The sequence below is a fragment of the Scylla paramamosain genome, chromosome 3 (genome assembly GCF_035594125.1).
Source record: "Scylla paramamosain isolate STU-SP2022 chromosome 3, ASM3559412v1, whole genome shotgun sequence".
Classification (NCBI taxonomy): domain Eukaryota; kingdom Metazoa; phylum Arthropoda; class Malacostraca; order Decapoda; family Portunidae; genus Scylla; species Scylla paramamosain.
This window is the reverse complement of record NC_087153.1, coordinates 2,050,001-2,064,565: the sequence shown is the minus strand read 5'-3', so window position 1 is coordinate 2,064,565 and position 14,565 is coordinate 2,050,001. Positions and strand designations below refer to the sequence as shown.

Below are 14,565 nucleotides of genomic sequence, written 5' to 3'. Positions count from 1 at the left end.
GTAGTCTTGGAAAACCACAAATTATGTAAAGTAAAACAAATCTTCCTGTGACCTTTCTTACCCTTGAACTAGAAAAAAACCCAGATCTGTTACTGTTCTTTTTTTCTTTTACTTACTCCATTCAGGCTACGTTCATTATCAGATCCATAAATAAACAGATAAATAAATCCACAAGAGCGTTGACCTGTAAATATAATCACCCCACAAATGATGAAACGCTACAATGCTATTTAAATTCACCTCGCACCCCGCAGCTAAAGGGCACTCGGAAGGGACACACCTCCGCCAGCGCCACAGAGTTATACGGTATGCGGGAAATGTTTTGTGCAGTTGTGTGAAATGCGACAAAATAGTCTCGGTACAATTATATGAAATGTGGCCAGTATTATCCGTGGACTTGCAGCTATGTACGTGTGTGTGTGTGTGTGTGTGTGTGTGTGTGTGTGTGTGTGTGTGTGTGTGTGTGTGTGTGTGTGTGTGTGTGTGTGTGTGTGTGTGTGTGTGTGTGTGTGTATGCACTCGCCGTAGACTGTAATGAAATCTGGCAAACGTTTTCCGCAGACTTATGTGAAAGGCGCTCGTCAATTATCACTGATTTTTTGTTTATTTATTTATCTGTTTATCTTTAACTGTTGGAGAGTCTGGTACAGGTCACGAGAGAGAGAGAGAGAGAGAGAGAGAGAGAGAGAGAGAGAGAGAGAGAGAGAGAGAGAGAGAGAGAGAGAGAGAGAGAGAGAGAGAGAGAGAGAGAGAGAGAGAGAGAGAGAGAGAGAGAGAGAGAGAGAGAGAGCCTGATCAAAGTGGCGTCCCAAAACGATAATAACAGGAGACAGCAAAAAACTTGGCCAATTTAATTTAATGCCGCAGGGAGATCAAGGAAGCTTCAAGAAAAGTCATGGATCCACAAACATTGGCGACAAAACTTCCCGAACGGCGTATTTCACGGGAATAAGCTGATAACTTTGTATCTTGCACACACACACACACACACACACACACACACACACACACACACACACGCAGAGCAGATACGAAAATAAGGTAAGTTGCAAGAAGCCATCAGACCTGCACGTGGCATTCCCCGTATAAAGAATTTCCACCCATCATCCGCATACTCGTATATAAATCAGTCTAATCTCCTTTTAAAGCTCCCTAATGACTCAGCACTAACAACCTAATTACTGAGATTTTTTATTTTTTTTTTTTTTTCAATTTCATTCATCTACCACTCGTAATGTGTATATAGGTTTCCTCATTTTCTCTAGCTTTGATGGTCTGAGGCTCCGAGAGAACGGTATTGCTGAAAAGTAACCAAAAATGCCGTGCGTCCCTTGGTTCGGTGAGGCAGCAAGAATGATCAGTTTTCGCTAATTACTCCCTACTGATAAAAGCCTCGTCGCTGTTCTTCTTCCCCTCACGGTCTTTTCACTTCCGCAGGGGAGTATGAAGAAACGTTAATTTGAGGGACAGAATGAGGCAGGCACACATTTCATATCAGCGTTTTAGAGATGAGTTTTTGAAAATAAATTCCTCTTTTCTGGTTCAATTTTTTTTATTTGAGCATGGAATCAGCAGTCTCTCTCTCTCTCTCTCTCTCTCTCTCTCTCTCTCTCTCTCTCTCTCTCTCTCTCTCTCTCTCTCTCTCTCTCTCTCTCTCTCTCTCTCTCTCCATTTCAACGTAACAGCAGTAAAAGGTAATACAGACATACACAAACACAAATAATCTCATAAAAAGATCCAGTCACTCAGACACACATCAAGGCAACACAACACACTCACTCAGGGACATTAATACAAATAAGTGAGACCTATAAACCTCGACTGCACCTTGCCTTCCCCCTCACCGCCACACTACACCAGTATCTGTGCACCGCTGAGCCACCATTTCCTCTCACACCTCCACCTGCCTGCCTGCCACCCTTTGCCGCCCTGCCATCCACACCTGGTACGGAAATTAACACTTAATTTGAACGCCGGGTAGCCTCGATGGCCACTTCGATGCACAAAGCTGCTGTCTCTGGATTTCCCGTTTTCTCTCAAATTAAACCACAAAATCTGAACGTGGGGGAGACTTCGCTGTTTTTTTTTTTTTTTTTTTTTTTTATGCACGGTCTAAAACCATATATATTTTTTTCTGCTTCTCATAATTTTACTTTATATTTTATTGTTTGGAGATTATTTAAGGTTTTGTCATATTTTTTACTGCATTTTGTGGGATCCTCTGCCTCATTGTGGATGTGTGGGAAGCATGGTTCGAGTTTTTTTTTCCCCCACGAGGATATCCTGCATTATTTATAACCCGACATCTGCCTTTATAGTCCATCACGTAGTTTTACGATCACTTTTACTGGCACTGGCGTCACCACCACCACCACTACCACCACCACCACCACCACCACCACTACTACTACTACTTCTACTACTAGCACGACCATCACCACCACCACTACCACCACTACTACTATTAAAACTACTATTCCGAAACTACAGTCCCTTAAAGTTTATGGGGCATCATCTCGTCACACATTCAGTCTTTTTAACCCTTTTTCTGCTAAGGCCGTCTCTTGCTAACACTGAGATCACTGTAATAAATTTCTTAGATGGACATCAAGGGAAGGGAATACGAGTAGCAATTTCACCTTTGTCAGGCTATAGAAGCACGTATTTTAGTGGCTGTAGTACTAAAAAAATGTGTTTTTAAAAATTGCAGTTGGTCATGAGGAAGAATGATTACCAGAGAAAGGGTTAAAGCCCCTTCACAAGAGAGAGCCAATTGCAGTCATTCATTAATAAGTTCCCTAACCAAGCTCTTCACCAATATGAAATCCAATCCTACCACAAAGTTTCCGATTTCATAGTTAATTGTTTTTATTTTCTTTCCGTACTCTATGCTCCCATACGTAACTGCATTTTTCATCATTTGTTGGTCTACTGCAGGGTAAAATTTCCCCGCTGGTTAGGGGAGTGGGTCGCAACAAAAGAATATCAGATGGCTCGGTACTGTGACGGTATGCATTGTACTACGGTAAACCTCGCCAGACAGTCATCCGCATCATCCTCTGTCTGGCTGTTTGTCTGTCTGCCCTGCACCTGTCCTCCTTCATTCATACGCGTCCACTCGTCCTTCGTGTTGTTGCTACTGTTTTCTACTACTACTACTATTACTACTACTACTACTACTAAAACAACTAAAAAATTACCACAAAAGCAATAATAACTACTATTACTACTACTATTACTACTACTTCTACTACTCCTACTACTACAACTTCTATTACAACTACTATTATGACTACGGCAACAACACCAACAACAACAATTGCTACTGCTACTATTACTACTATTACTACTACTACTACTACAATTACTAATACTATCACCACTATAGCCACTTCAAACGTGATACCTTCTTCTGCATAATAACATATTTTTTAGAAGTCCCCCTCCCCCCCCCCCCCCACACACACACACACACAAAGGGCGCTATAATCTGGTGGTACTGCGGGTGGCGTCGTCGGCGAGGCAACCCACTTCCACTCTGCTCCTAACATTACCGGAACGTGGGATTGCCTTTGCTGAAAACTGTACAATATTAACTTTTTTTTTAATTTTTTCTCCTCCTCTTCTTACTTCCCTCGCCTCTTCTTTCTCCTCTTCTGTCAGTGCTGATGCATATGTGTACAAGTATATTTGAGTATGTATGTATGTATGTATGTGTAGGTATATTTTGTGTATTGTATATGTATGTTTCAGATGTATTAGTTGATGTAATTGTAATGGCCTCAAGCAGTAAGTGTGATCGTAATATTTGTGTCTGTATAAGAGCTCCGGCTTTACTGACCTGGCCTCATTCTACATTATATATTCTCGTTAACGCTGTAATTGCGCTATGACAAATCAAATCAAAGTCAGTCAGTCAATTAATCAAGCTTTCCCCTATTCCACCTCCTCCTCCTCCTCCTCCTCCTCCTCCTCCTCTTCTTCCTCCTTCTCTGTTATATATCATTCCTAATTACCATGAATTTAAATACTCTCTTTAATAAGGTTATGTCCCAGTCCAGTAAAAGTAGCTACCCTCCAGTCTCTCCTCCTTTTTCTCAACGAGCATACAAAGAAATTTCCATATCTGTTCCCGGTAGCTGTAGTCTCTCTCTCTCTCTCTCTCTCTCTCTCTCTCTCTCTCTCTCTCTCTCTCTCTCTCTCTCTCTCTCTCTCTCTCTCTCTCTACCAGGATAAGGGTTAGTGGTGAGGAATCGTCTCAGTTTTTGTCCTTCTCTCATTCATAAGATAAAAAAAATCATCGCCTTTTAAATCAGACCTTTCTTTTTCTTTTTCTTTTATTTTTAATGTGTCCAAATAACTATATATATACGTGGCACTTGAATATTTTGTCATCCTTCACTCCCTCATTACCATCAAAACTATCACCATCATCATCACCGTAACTATACCATACATCACCACCATCACATTCGGCAGCCACTGTGAACCCAACCCAGCACAAGACGCTCCCTGTCACCTCCCGCATTGTCCACTGGGCTGTGTAATCCTTCATCTCCCAACCCGCTCCTCGGCAACCCAGCGGAAAGGAGGAAGAGGAACCGCCGCCACGAGAATAACCACAAAAAAATGACGTGTGTGTGTGTGTGTGTGTGTGTGTGTGTGTGTGTGTGTGTGTGTGTGTGTGTGTGTTAGTAGCTCCTGTTTTTTTTTTTATTATTGTGTCTTGCCACGTTTTAAATTTGTCTATATTTTGGTTTTACAATGAACTAATCTTTTGTATAATGAATTTTGACTGGCGCTTTGAGTATTTTGTTTTATACGCCATGTTTTTTTTTTGTTTTGTAATTTTATATCAATGCTTAACACTGCGGTCAATACAGTATCTATCTATCTATGTGTGTGTGTGTGTGTGTGTGTGTGTGTGTGTGTGTGTGTGTGTGTGTGTGTGTGTGTGTGTTTCCCTGTGACACCCACGAGGGACTGGGCGGTGGAATGGGGAGAGGGGGGGGGTTACCACTGAGCCGCCCAGTGTACCAGGCAAGTGAAAGGTGAAAGCGCATCCCCTCACTCCGTTTTTTAACACACGAGAGGTGATCAGACTACCACCACCATCACCACCACCACCACCACCACCACTAGACTACCATCATCACCCCCTTGCTTATGAGATGATCAGTGGGTGAAAGTATGTAGTGATTGGCGTTGTTCTTATGTTGATTTTAGTTCCGGGCGTCTTCTTCGCTTTCAGATAAAAATATGCTTTCATTAGTATGTGAATGGTTGTCTTCTGATCATGTGTAAGTGCCTTGAAGTTTCAGTTATGTAGTGACTGGTGTTGCTCTAACGTCTACTGCTAAAGATATGTTTTATTTTTAGTTCAGGGTGTCCTCTACTCTTTCAGACACACATATGCGTTCATTAGTGGGTGAAATGACGTCTGGATGTCTTAGGGAAGGTGTGGAGTGACTGGCGATGTTCTTATACCCACGAGTAGACAGACACGTTTTTCTTTTTTTCTTTTTTTTTTCTAAATTTATTTATTGTTTTTTTTTTTACTCTTTCGGACATACACATGCGTTCATTAGTTGGTGAAATGTTCATCCGCGGTTTGAGTGTGGGCTACTTGACGTCTTAGAGAATGTATTGAGTGACTGGCAATGTCCTCATGTTCACTACTTGAGACACCACTCTATATATGACACAAGAATGAGTTCATTAATAGTAACGAGTGAAAGTCCACCCTTTGATCATGTGCAGGCGCCTTGGTGTCTCAGGGGAAGGCATGGTTTAGCGTTGTTCTCACGTCCACTACCAAAGATAAATGTGTTTGATTTATTTCAGGATGTCCTCCACGCTTTCATACATAAATATAAGTGTGTGAAAGGCCATTTCCTGGTTTCGTGGAGGCGCCTTGACGTCTCACAGAAGTTAAGTAGTGACTGGTGTTGTTCTTTTGTCCACTACTAGAAAGAATTCATCCAAGGTGTTCTTTATTCTACAAGATAAAAGAATCCGTTCATTAGTGGGTGAAAGTACATCCATTCCTTGATCATGTGCAGGCGCCTTGGTGTCTCGGGGAAATTCCTAGCGTTGTTCTCATGTCCGCTAAACAGCCTGGCATTTCTATTGAAGTTTAAGGTGTCTTCTGCCCTTCAGGATATCAATGTGTGTTCATTAACGGTGAAGTGTCGTCCACTAATTATCCATAGAAACCTTGTCACCTCAGGAAAGAATTTTATAATGACTGGTGTTGTTTTGGTGTCCACTGTTAAAGGCAATCTAAATATCTTCTACTCTACCAGACAAGATTGCGTTCATTAGAGGGTGAAAGTCCATTCCTTGATCATGTGCAGGCGCCTTGGTGTGTCAGGGAAGTCATGGAATTGGTAGAGTTGTTCTCACGTCCACTACTACCGCCACACATGTTTATTTAAGTTTACAGTGCCTTTTACTACTCAATTCTTTCATTATAAGGTCAAAAACCGTCCCTTGATCATGTGTCAAGGGTGTCATACAGTTGCTGGCATTGTTTTCACGTCCACTTGTAGACTATAGATATATAAGACTTAAGTTAATACAAGGTGAATTCTATTGTTTAAGACATGTATGCGTTCATTAGTGGGTGAAAGGCCGCCGCTCCTTGATCATGTGCAGGCGCCTTGATGTGTTACAGGTCATGCAGTCAGTGGCGTTCATCTCACGTCCACTGGTACAGCCACGCATGTTTATCGGAGGTGCCTTCAGCTCTATAAGATACAAGTATGCGTTCATTGGTGGGTGAAGGGCAGTCTCTTGATCATGTGTAGCTAGGCACCTTGACGTCTCTGGAAAGTTACGCATATTGATGTTAACAGGGAAGTCACGCAAACTGATGCTGACGTCTCAGGAAATCACGCAAATTGGTGTTGACGTCTCAGGGAAGTCACGCGAATTGGTCTTGTTCCTTAGGCAACTTAACGAATATTGATGAACATTTTCTTCTTCACCCGTTTTCTTTTCCCGTTTTCCAAGTGTCAAGTGTTGGTGCCACGCATAAGCACGGGTCTTATCATTTTTTTTTTCTTTTTGTTTCTTTGCTCTGCTGCTCTCATTCCTTGCTATTCCACTATGTAAGTTTATCTCCCCATCTCACTCTCCGGATATACGAAAGTTCCACATTGTAAGTCTGTCTCTCCATCTCACTCTCCCCAAAAATATGTCTCCCCAAGGCCTCTTCTCCTCCTCCCTCACGCCTCGCGCACGAGATGTGACTGGGAAGCAAGGCAGGAGTCACCGCTTAACTCTTCCTTACGGTGATATGTTGCCAATCCTGTGCAGCGCGTCAATGATACGTTTACTAACCATATTTTCTTTACTTATCTATTTATTTATTTTTTATTAATTTCATTGTGTAAGATTGAGTGCAAGCTGGTATTATTTTAAGTCTGCTCTTCACCGTCACCACATTACATAACGAAATTCAGTAAGCATCACAGATTTATACAACAATACTTCTGACTAATTACTGCACGGTATGATTATATAAAACGCGCGCGTATGTGTGTGTGTGTGTGTGTGTGTGTGTGTGTGTGTGTGTGTGTGTGTGTGTGTGTGTGTGTGTGTGTGTGTGTGTGAGAGAGAGAGGAAACAAGCAAGTAAATATTTACTGTTATTATTATGCATATATGTGCAAAGTTTGAATATTAAAGTGGCATATGTAGCAACTGCCTGTCGATCCCACACTCCCACACAGACAGGGAATGTTGAGACAATGCCTGAACCCTGTGGAATGCATCACACAATAACGCTCTATAAGCAGTGCTAAAACATTTTCCATTCCAAGTAATAAAGAATGCTCAGAGCGATACCGTGTGTGTGTGTGTGTGTGTGTGTGTGTGTGTGTGTGTGTGTGTGTGTGTGTGTGTGTGTGTGTGTGTGCACGCGCGCGCACGCACGCCGGCTAGCAGAGCACTGGTGCACCTATGTTTCTGTAGTATAGCATAGTTGGCCCTAAAGTGTCTCCGTTTTCTCTTTATGCCGCCACAGAGAAAGATCTTCTCGATGGGTTACTATGATATTCGGGCGGGCGGCGAAACTGACAATATCCAGTAAACATTAATTTGCGTTTCTTCCTAAATAAAAAAATAAAATAAATAATAAAATAAAATTAAATTGGACAGCTTTAAAATATTCTTACTAAAAAAAAAAAAAAAAGGAAAAAAAAAGTTACAGCAGTGTCACGAACTGGGAGGAGTCAGATGTACGCCACATAAAAACTCCGAGTCAGAGGTCAAAAGAGATTCACCTCATACCAGGGATTCCATAGTTTTTTTTTATATAATGGAGACTGGTCAAGGGCAACAAAAAGGAAAGAAAAAAAAGCCTACTGAGGTGCTAGTCCCTAAAGGAAAGTGGATAATTAAGAAAAAAAAAAAAAAAAAAAAAAGGACGATAAGTGGGCTGTACACTCTTTGCCTCATACCCTTCGTCTTCCTTCGGTCTCTGTTCATATCCCTGTACTCATCGTAGACTCTGTATGTACTGTACGAGCATATAAAGAGGCAATCCCTGAAAAGTGTTGCTCCACCTCATCAGGGTGACCCAAACCGTCCTCTTACATCACTATTATGAAATGACGTCCACAGCACTCTGGCAAACAAAACAATTCCTTTTTCCAGAAACATTACAGAGTTTAAAGTTTTGAACGTAATCACCATCGCAGTTGTTATTTATTTGTTTATTTATTTATTTTTTAGATAATGAGTTTGGAGTGTGTAAACAGCTGTCAAATTAGGTAAAAGTATGAATTGCGAGAAATGATATATTATATATTAACAATGACGGTAGAGAGAGAGAGAGAGAGAGAGAGAGAGAGAGAGAGAGAGAGAGAGAGAGAGAGAGAGAGAGAGAGAGAGAGAGAGAGAGAGAGAGAGAGAGAGAGTTTCATCTGGCAAAGTAAGAAAAATATTGTTCTGAAAATTTACTCCCCCTTAAAAAAAAAATAATAAATAAAAATACAAACACACAAATAGGTGAAAAAAAAAAAAAACAATAATCCCACTGAAAAGTCACCTCACATCGGAAACGAAGCAATGAACGACCAACATTAACCTAACAGACTCAACAGGTGACGCTAAGCCCTCACCTCCTTATGTCCCATTCGGAGTGGCTCAGCGAGGCTCTCCTGAAGGCGGGGGAGGACGAGGCCTTCTCCTTCCTGGCGGTGCGGGTGCCTCCCCCTCCCCCACCGCTGCCCCCACTGCCGGGCCGCCCCCTCCACCACACGCTGTCCTGGAAACAAGTCAGTGCACGGGGTTAGTGATAAGTATGGAAGTTTAATACAGTGATTAACTACAATTATAATCTGGCGGCTTCCTGTACACAAATGAATGCCCGTGTTTAGTGAGGAGTATGAAAGATTAACACGCTCATAACCTACAGGTATCATCAGTATAGGGAAGATGCAACGATTCGGCCATGTTGTCCTGTAAATGTGTGGAACGTAAGGAAGAGGTTGATATTGAAGATTGTAAAGGAGGTAATACGCAGTTATCATGAAAGGAACCTAGAGGGAAATTAAACAGCAAAAGTTACTAGAATAATACGGAAGAATTCAACTTGATTTTTACTCCACAATGATGATGATGATGATGATGATGATGATGATGATGAAAAGATAACAGATCAGTGAAATATATGGTAATTACATACATACCCATCTTCATTTTTCAGTAACTCCCTTCAAACAACAATATCCTAATTCATCTTTTCTTTTCCTCCACTTACTTCTATTTATTTCATCCCACTGTTTCTCCCTCTCTCTCTCTCTCTCTCTCTCTCTCTCTCTCTCTCTCTCTCTCTCTCTCTCTCTCTCTCTCTCTCTCTCTCCTTTCCTCCATACATCTATTTCTTCTTCGTTCTCCTACACATACTTTCCTACTTTTTTTTTCTTTTTCTCCTCTCTTCTCCTCCCACTCTCCCTCCTTCCCTCCACCTCTCCCTCCATTTCATGACGTCATCAGGACACATTTTTTTTCTTCTACATTATATTTTTTTGCATAACTTTCTATAATTATCATCATTGTCTCCTTGCCAACAGTTCTGCACACACACACACACACACACACACACACACACACACACACACACACACACACACACACACACACACACACACACACACACACATACAAACACACACGCACACACATACATTCATTAGTTATTATTACCATATCTCATCGTTTGAAGTGGGGGAGAGAGAGAGAGAGAGAGAGAGAGAGAGAGAGAGAGAGAGAGAGAGAGAGAGAGAGAGAGAGAGAGAGAGAGAGAGAGAGAGAGAGAGAGAGAGAGAGAGAATGATGAAAAAGAAGAAGGGGGAAAGAGGAATGAAGGAGAAGGATCGATTACAGGTGAAGATTTGTGTAACAAGAAAAGAACAAGAAAAGAACAACAACAACAACAACAACAACAACAACAACAACAACAACAACAACAACAACAACAACAACAACAACAATGAAAGCTAACCTAATTTACTGCAACCAAGAAATTCTTGCATTTCACATTCCTCCTCCTCCTCCTTCTCCTCCTCCTCCTCCTCCTCTTCCTCCTTCTCCTCCTCTTCCTCCTCCTCCTTCCTCTTCCTCGCCCTCCTCCTCCACTTTTCCCACTCCTCTTGACCTCTTTCTTGTCTTCCTCACACTCGTAATGCAATGTCGAGAGAGAGAGAGAGAGAGAGAGAGAGAGAGAGAGAGAGAGAGAGAGAGAGAGAGAGAGAGAGAGAGAGAGAGAGAGAGAGAGAGAGAGAGAGAGAGAAATGCATGCACACGTTTTATAGCTAAGTGCATTTACTCAACTGTTTATTTATCTATCTGTCAGTCTTGATAACACTAGTGACCCCCCTCCCCCCATCCTCTCTCTCTCTCTCTCTCTCTCTCTCTCTCTCTCTCTCTCTCTCTCTCTCTCTCTTGACTCCACCCAACAACAAGCAGGGAAGTATGCAGAGAGAGAGAGAGAGAGAGAGAGAGAGAGAGAGAGAGAGAGAGAGAGAGAGAGAGAGAGAGAGAGAGAGAGAGAGAGAGAGAGAGAGAGAGAGAGAGAGAGAGAGAGAGAGAATTACGCAGTTACCTTATGAGCAATTTTTAGTAATGCTATAACAGAGAGCGAGAGAGAGAGAGAGAGGGTAAGCAAGTGACTGAAAACACAAAATGTAAACCAATTAAAAGGAATAACTGAGGAATAAAGGAAAGGAGAAAAGGGACAAAGAAAGAAAGAGAGAAAAAGGAGAACGAGAGAAGGAAAAGAGAAGTAGAAGGAGGAGTGAGTGATGGGAAGGACGCAAGGTGAAGGAAGGAAGGAAGGGAGAGGGGAAGGAAGTATGGTGAGGGAAGGGAAGGGATGCTGTGAGGGGTGATGATGGATGGAGGAACTGAGGGCAGGTGGTGAGGGAAGAGGGGGAGAAAGTGAAGAAGAAATAGATGTAGCAGTAGAGACAGTATAATATAGCAGAAGGCTCCTCCCCACCCACCACTCGCTCCAGCTTGCAGTGGCATTGAAATTATTAGGAGCAGTAACTTGAATACTAGGCAGTACGGAAAAAAAAAAAAAAAAAAAAAATTGACGGGGAATCTTCATAGGAAAGGATGAAAGGAAGCTCTATTATTTACACTGCGGTGAACTCTATACGCTTAACTATTTGTAGGAGGAGGAGGAGGAGGAGGAAGTTAAAAGTGAAGGGATGGAAGAAATTTGGAGATGAAAAGGAAGTGAGAGGGGGAGGAAGAAGGAAGGAGAAAGGTGTGTGTGTGTGTGTGTGTGTTTGAGAGAGAGAGAGAGAGAGAGAGAGAGAGAGAGAGAGAGAGAGAGAGAGAGAGAGAGAGAGAGAGAGAGAGAGAGAGAGAGAGAGAGAGAGAGATGACTGAGGAAGAGGAGGGCAAGGAGGAGAGACAGGTAAGGCAATACAATTACAACTTTGTAATTGTTCACACACACACACACACACACACACACACACACACTGACCGCTCCCCCATCCTCTCTCTCTCTCTCTCTCTCTCTCTCTCTCTCTCTCTCTCTCTCTCTCTCTCTCTCTCTCTCTCTGTCTGTCTGTCTGTCTCTCTCTCTCTCTCTCTCTCTCATAACACTAAGACTCACATTTCACACACAGACACACACAACACAACACACAGACAACAAACTCAACACTTCCCATCACCCTCTGGTTACTTCACTCCCCGCCACCACAATCCTTTCTCCTCAACCCAATACAGCAGAGTGCATCCCTCACTGTATCACGCCTCACGTATATACACAATTTTTATTATTATTATTACTTTCTTTTACGGATAGCAAGAAAAATGAAACTGATGTGAGGAATCGTGGTCATGTTGAATTTTAAATGGTGCGTTTTTTATTTTTATTTACTTGTCTGTTATTTATTTATTTATTCAGTGCTTTTTTTTCATTTTTTTTATAAGTAACTGGTTTTTCAGATTTTGGTGTTGTGTTTTTCTTTCTTTTTTTTTGTGTGTGGCAATTTTCTTATGCATTTATCTATTTATTTTTTTATTACTTAGCCATATTCTCTGTGCTATTAAATCTTTTTCTCCAGTCACTGTTAGTCAGGTATTTAAACAAGTTGCAATTATTCCTCCTTATCGTTCTTTTCTTGCTACTTTTTTTTGCTTCCTCGTGACATTTTTTTCCCGTTACATTTTTTTTTTCTAAGTCTTTTACCTTCTTAACAATAACCTTTCCTATGGCATTGTTTTTCCCTTGATGTCTTTCCTGTACCATTTTCTGTATATATATTTTCTTTTGCGACATTTATTCCTCTACCAATTTTCCAAGACATTTTTTATTTTTTATCCAGTATCATTATTCTTCATTTCCCTCAAAGTACAAGTGCCGGTATTTAGAAAAGCTTTGGTCTATCTCACTCTCACCACCACGACTACGACTTTCAAACACCACAGAGATGATCAGCCAGGTTCTCAAGACTACTTCTCTCGTTAATGACATAAAAATCTTGTTAAACTGCCACTGAAATCGTAAAAACACCAAAAAAAAAAAAAACCCGCATAGCTTCAATTCAATTAGAACCTTATTAAAATAGTGGAAGCTTCAGAATATGTGCGACCACCGAACAAGCATTACCTGCACAACCCTTCCATTCCAGCAGTGTTAGTGTGGATAAGCGTTAATTAATAGGAACCCGAGGGGGCACTTGTATTAGTACGTCACAAGATTCCGAGAGAGACTTTGCAGAGACTGGCAAGGCAGGCAAACTTTGGGATTAACTGAGCAAACTTGTCGAGAATGGACGGGGCAGCAGGTAATTGTGTGTGTGTGTGTGTGTGTGTGTGTGTGTGTAAAGAAAGGAGACGGTGTGTGTGTGTGTGTAAAGAAAGAGAGAGAGAGAGAGAGAGAGAGAGAGAGAGAGGCCGGTACTCACTTCCTGCCAACACCACCACCACCACCACCACTTCATCTGCTTGACAACAGGAGTGATGGGCTAATGTTTTCAGCAGGGAGGCAAGGAGAGGGGGGAGGGGAGGGGAGAGCTGGGAGGAAGAGGAAGGGGAGATGGGGGAGGGAAGAATGGAGGGAGTGAGAGGGAGGAAGGAGAGCAAGGTGGATGTGGTAAGGGAACAGAGGGGAAGGAAAGGGAAGGAAAGGGAAGGGAAGGGAGGTATGTGTAGACTCTCTCTCTCTCTCTCTCTCTCTCTCTCTCTCTCTCTCTCTCTCTCTCTCTCTCTCTCTCCCTTTTATCTAGTAATAATAAATAACTCAGCAGGTTGTGTACAGTTATAAAAATATCACTCATAAATTTATCCCTACACTTGGCTTGTTATTCACTACCACTACTACTACCACCACCACCACCACCACCACCACTACCACCACTACTACTACTACGACGACGACTACGCATTATTTGTCTCGTTATCTATCAGTATCGGCCAGTGTCAGCTCATCAGCGGCTCAAGTATCAAGGAAAACAGGGAGGAAGGACAACACAGCTTCGGAACATCGTCACACATTCGTTTGTTTATTAACGTGAAAAGATCGAACGAGCATATTTGTGTATTTAAGAGAGAGAGAGAGAGAGAGAGAGAGAGAGAGAGAGAGAGAGAGAGTCAACAGGTCTCTCTCTCTCTCTCTCTCTCTCTCTCTCTCTCTCTCTCGACCACACTGTTGACACAAAAGATCCATCATCCACCTCACCTCCTTCCTTTTCCTTCCTCCTCCTCCTCCTTCTCCTCCTCCTCCTCCTCCTCCTCCTCCTCCTCCTCCTCCTCCTCCTCCTCCTCCTCCTGAGTAACAATAAGGATGAGGAAGAAGACCAAACAGATGAACAAACAGACGAACAAATAGACAGCAAAACAGGAAGCTGACGTAGGAGGCAGTGCACGTGTGTGTGTGTGTGTGTGTGTGTGTGTGTGTGTGTGTGTGTGTGTGTGTGTGTTCATTAACCTTTACCTCCATCCTTTCATATCTCTTCCCCTTCCCAATATCTATTCTCCCCCTCTTCCCTTTCCTCCCATTTATTTCCCTCTTCCTCCTCCCCCTCTTCCCTTT

At 42.2% G+C, this 14,565-nt stretch overlaps 1 protein-coding gene across 6 annotated transcripts in view; it reads right to left on the bottom strand.

The window, feature by feature from the left end:
* LOC135089167 (uncharacterized) overlaps nucleotides 1-14,565 on the bottom strand; it is a 203,134-nt gene that overhangs the window by 122,216 nt on the left and 66,353 nt on the right. For all 6 annotated transcript variants that reach the window (XM_063984470.1, XM_063984509.1, XM_063984491.1 and 3 more), the window contains exon 4: nucleotides 9,128-9,273. In XM_063984470.1, the coding sequence (XP_063840540.1) occupies nucleotides 9,128-9,273 (146 nt within the window). The remainder of the gene's footprint in view (nucleotides 1-9,127; nucleotides 9,274-14,565) is intronic.